General features: G+C 45.0%; 1 protein-coding gene across 1 annotated transcript; it reads left to right on the top strand.

The window, feature by feature from the left end:
- The first annotated feature begins 59 nt into the window (after positions 1-59).
- On the top strand, positions 60-3,105 carry LOC311236254 (tripartite motif-containing protein 16-like). Its single transcript, XM_084323913.1, has 2 exons — positions 60-1,814; positions 2,139-3,105. The coding sequence occupies exon 1, from the start codon at positions 66-68 to the stop codon at positions 1,731-1,733; it is 1,668 nt and encodes a 555-aa protein (XP_084180039.1). The 5' UTR covers positions 60-65; the 3' UTR covers positions 1,734-1,814; positions 2,139-3,105.
- The last annotated feature ends 822 nt before the right edge of the window (positions 3,106-3,927 follow it).

The raw sequence follows: 3,927 nt of genomic DNA, 5'->3' as shown, positions 1-3,927 counted from the left end.
AGGAAGAACCTCCCTCTCTTCCTGAGAAAACAAAACTTAGAGTGCCGTTGTCTTTGTAGAATAAAATGGCGCAGCAAGGAGTTGATCTGTACCGGGATCAGTTCTGCTGTTCTATCTGTCTGGATCTACTGAAGGATCCGGTAACTATTCCCTGTGGACACAGCTACTGTATGGGCTGTATTACAGACTGCTGGGATCACGATGATCAAAAGGGGATCTACACATGTCCCCAGTGCAGGGAGACTTTTACTCCGAGGCCTGTTCTGAAGAAAAACAACATGCTGGCTGAAGTGATAGAACAACTAATGAAGACAGGACTCCAAGCTGCTCCTCCTGATCACAGTTATGCTGGACCTGGAGATGTGGCCTGTGATGTCTGCACTGGGAGGAAGCAGAAAGCCCTCAAGTCCTGCCTGGTATGTCTGGCTTCTTACTGTGAAACTCACCTCCAGCCTCACTATCAATCTGATACCTTTAAGAAACACAAACTGGTCAAAGCCTCCACACGGCTTCAGGAGAACACCTGCTCTCGTCATGACAGGATTCTGGATGTTTTCTGTCGTACTGATCAGCAGTGCATCTGTTATTTGTGTTCCATGGATGAACATAAAGGCCATGATACAGTCTCAGCTGCAGCAGAAAGGACGGAGAGACAGAAAGAGCTTGGCATGAGTCAGCAGAAAGTCCACCGGAGAGTCCAGGAGAGAGAGAAGCGACTCAAAGAGGCCCAACAGGCTGTTGGTTCTCTCAATCGCTCTGCTGATAAAGCAGTGGAGGACGGTGAGAGAGTCTTTACTGAGCTGATACGCTCCTTGGAGACGAGGCGCTCTGAGCTGGAGAAGGTCATCAGAGCCCGACAGAGGACCACAGTGACTCAGGCTGAAGAACTGCAGAAGAGACTGGAGCAGGAGATAGCGGACCTGAGGAGGAGAGCCACTGAGCTGGAGCAGCTCTCACACACAGAGGACCACATCCACTTTCTACAGAGTTACCCCTCCCTCTCCCGTCCCAGTGAGTCTACAGACTCACCCAGCATCAGTGTCCTTCCTCTCCTGTACTTTGCAGACGTGACCGAGGTCGTGTCTGAGCTGAGAGACAAACTAGAGGACGTTCTGAAAGAGCAGTGGCCCAGAATCTCAACAACAGTGGATGCAGTTCATGTTTTACTGCCACCAGAGCCCAAGACCAGAGCTGACTTCTTACAATATTCCTCTCAGATCACACTGGACCCAAACACAACACACACACAGCTGTCTTTGTCTGAGGGGAACAGAAAAGCAACACGGATTCAGCAAGAGCAGTCATATCCTAATCACCCAGAAAGATTTGAAAGGTGTCAGGTTCTGGGTAGAGAAGGTCTGACTGGACGCTGTTACTGGGAGGTGGAGTGGAGTGGGGAGGTTTATGTAGCAGCCTCCTACAAAGATATTAGTAGAACAGACAGATATGAGGAGAAGAGTGTATTTGGATTAAATTCCAAATCCTGGGCTTTATTGTGCAGACAAAGTGATTACCTCTTCACACACAAGAACAAGAGGATCACAGTACCGGGCCCCCGGTCCTCCAGAATAGGAGTGTACCTGGATCACAGGGCAGGTACTCTGTCCTTCTACAGCGTCTCTGACACCATGACCCTCCTGCACAGAGTCAACACCACATTCACTCAGCCTCTCTATCCTGGACTTTGGTTTCCATTATACTCTGGGGAGGCTGAGTTCTGTGAGCTGAAGTAGAGATCAGTGACATTCACAGCTCCTCTACCCAGGGTTTGGAATTTAAATTGATCTTGAAGATGCCGAGTTGTGAAAGATGAGGTAATTAGGAGTTACATTCACTCAGTCACTCTGTCTTTGTTCTGAGGGACACAGTTTATAGCCTACCGGGGTAAAGTTTGTTTGATTGGATATTTGCATATTTACATATTTGAATCCTATCTTCAATACCGCTGTCCCTTTGCATGTGGGGAAGTCAAAATCTTTATTTTCATACTCAGGGTAGGTTGGACAACCATATGAAACCGTTCTTTTGTATTTTGTGGACATTTGTAATTACCATTGAAATTCAATAATGTTAAAATAAAATGAGTTACAATTCCAAACCAATGGTGGTTTAATTCTAGATATCCTCCCTCAATTCAGCTGCGATTATGGAGGAATTAAGGAAAAATATGAAACTCGTCATAAATGACTGCTGAAGTCTGCAGGGTGCAAGCATCTCTCCGAGACCCACAGCTCAGCGCTCGTCGGACAAGTTTGAGAACATCTGGAGTTTGTTTATGGACCACATAAGAGAAAGGTCACACAGGCTTAAGACGTCCGCCCGTTTTATTTCTCTTTATTTATTTTCTTCTGGATGTTTTTATTATTAACTCATTTGTTATTAACGTCTCCATAGCTTCCTGATAGCTGGTGTGCTGATTAAACAAAACTTGGCAAGGATTCCTTGTAGCTGCCTGTCAGAAAACCTGTCTTGGTGATACTACTCTCTAGACTCTGAATACCTTTCACCCACCACTGGAACTCAGTATCTCTTCCTGGACAAAGGTCCCCTTGTGTGCATTACTTGGATGGCCATTAACAGTAACACAAGAGACGGCAACAAACTGAACAAGTTGAACTGGTCACACTAGAGGTGGTGGCTGAGAGGAGGAGGATGAGAAGGAGGCTGGGTGCTGTTCTGCAGAACGCCTCCCACGCCTTCTATGAGGAGCTGGCCAAGATGAGGAGAACATTCAGCCATAGAGTCATCCCCCCCCCCTGACTCTCCACACACATCCTGGGACAGTCCTTCATGCCAGAGGCCCTCAGACACCTGGGCATCCACAGCCGGTGAAATGGACTGCTGCCGGCAGCTGGAGAACTAACTGTGGCAGAACTTGAGACCCGTTAGAACCGTCCGACTCTTAACCACTAAACCCTCTGCACAGACTCTGGTGCCGTGTGTGTCATCATGACTATGATACAAACCCTCACTTGCACCTTTTTTCTTTTCACTTTTATTCATATTTTATATTGTATTTTTCTTTTATTACCTATATTCATTGTCATTCCTCTTCTCCTTCCCCCATGCTGCTGAATTACCCCAAGGGGATTAATAAAGGTGTATCTCATCTGATCTCATCTTATTTTATCTTACCTTACCCTGACTTATCTTATTGTGGTGTTTTATATCCATATGGCATTTTATAGGCATATACAATTTATAATTTCATTAATCTGATCATACTTACTAATACGGCAAGGGTTGGGGGTTCCATTCCCTTGTTAGCTCAATCGGTAGAGCAAGGCACTAACAATACCAGGGTTAGAGGTTCCATTCCCTTTTTAGCTCAATCGGTAGAGCAAGGCACTAACAATACCAGGGTTAGAGGTTCCATTCCCTTTTTAGCTCAATGGGTAGAAGATGGCATTAACACAGCAAGGGCTGGGGGTTCAATTCCCTGACTTTTTGAGTTCTCCACTCGACTACAGCGCTATACGTTGCAAAGTTATACCATAGCACTTACTCACACAAAGTATTGAACTGGCTGATGAATCAAATCTTCAATGCACTTGTAGAATGAAATTAACATTAAAGTGAGTTGTAATAGATGACACGTGTACAAAAGTGGAACTCCGGGAAGAAATACTGAATTCCAGAGATGGGTGAAAGGTATTTACACGTTAGTAGAGGAGTATCAGCAAGACAGGTTTGACAAGACAATCTGTCAGCTACAAAGAATCCTTGCCATTGGAACAGATTCTTGTCATTCAGTTTGGCATCTTGTCTGACAACAACGACTTTTCAAAATTAAAAACAATAACTTCTATCAGCAAGCTACACCAATATTTTGTAAAATATAAAAAAAGTGAAAAGTATTCATTTTTCCAGGTAACTTAAAGGAACACGCCAACATTTGGGGAAATTAGCTTGCCGTCTCTTCTCCAG

Source organism: Notolepis coatsorum, assembly GCF_963971535.1.
Source record: "Notolepis coatsorum genome assembly, chromosome: 10".
Classification (NCBI taxonomy): Eukaryota; Metazoa; Chordata; class Actinopteri; order Aulopiformes; family Paralepididae; genus Notolepis; species Notolepis coatsorum.
This window is presented reverse-complemented; position numbering and strand designations above follow the sequence as displayed.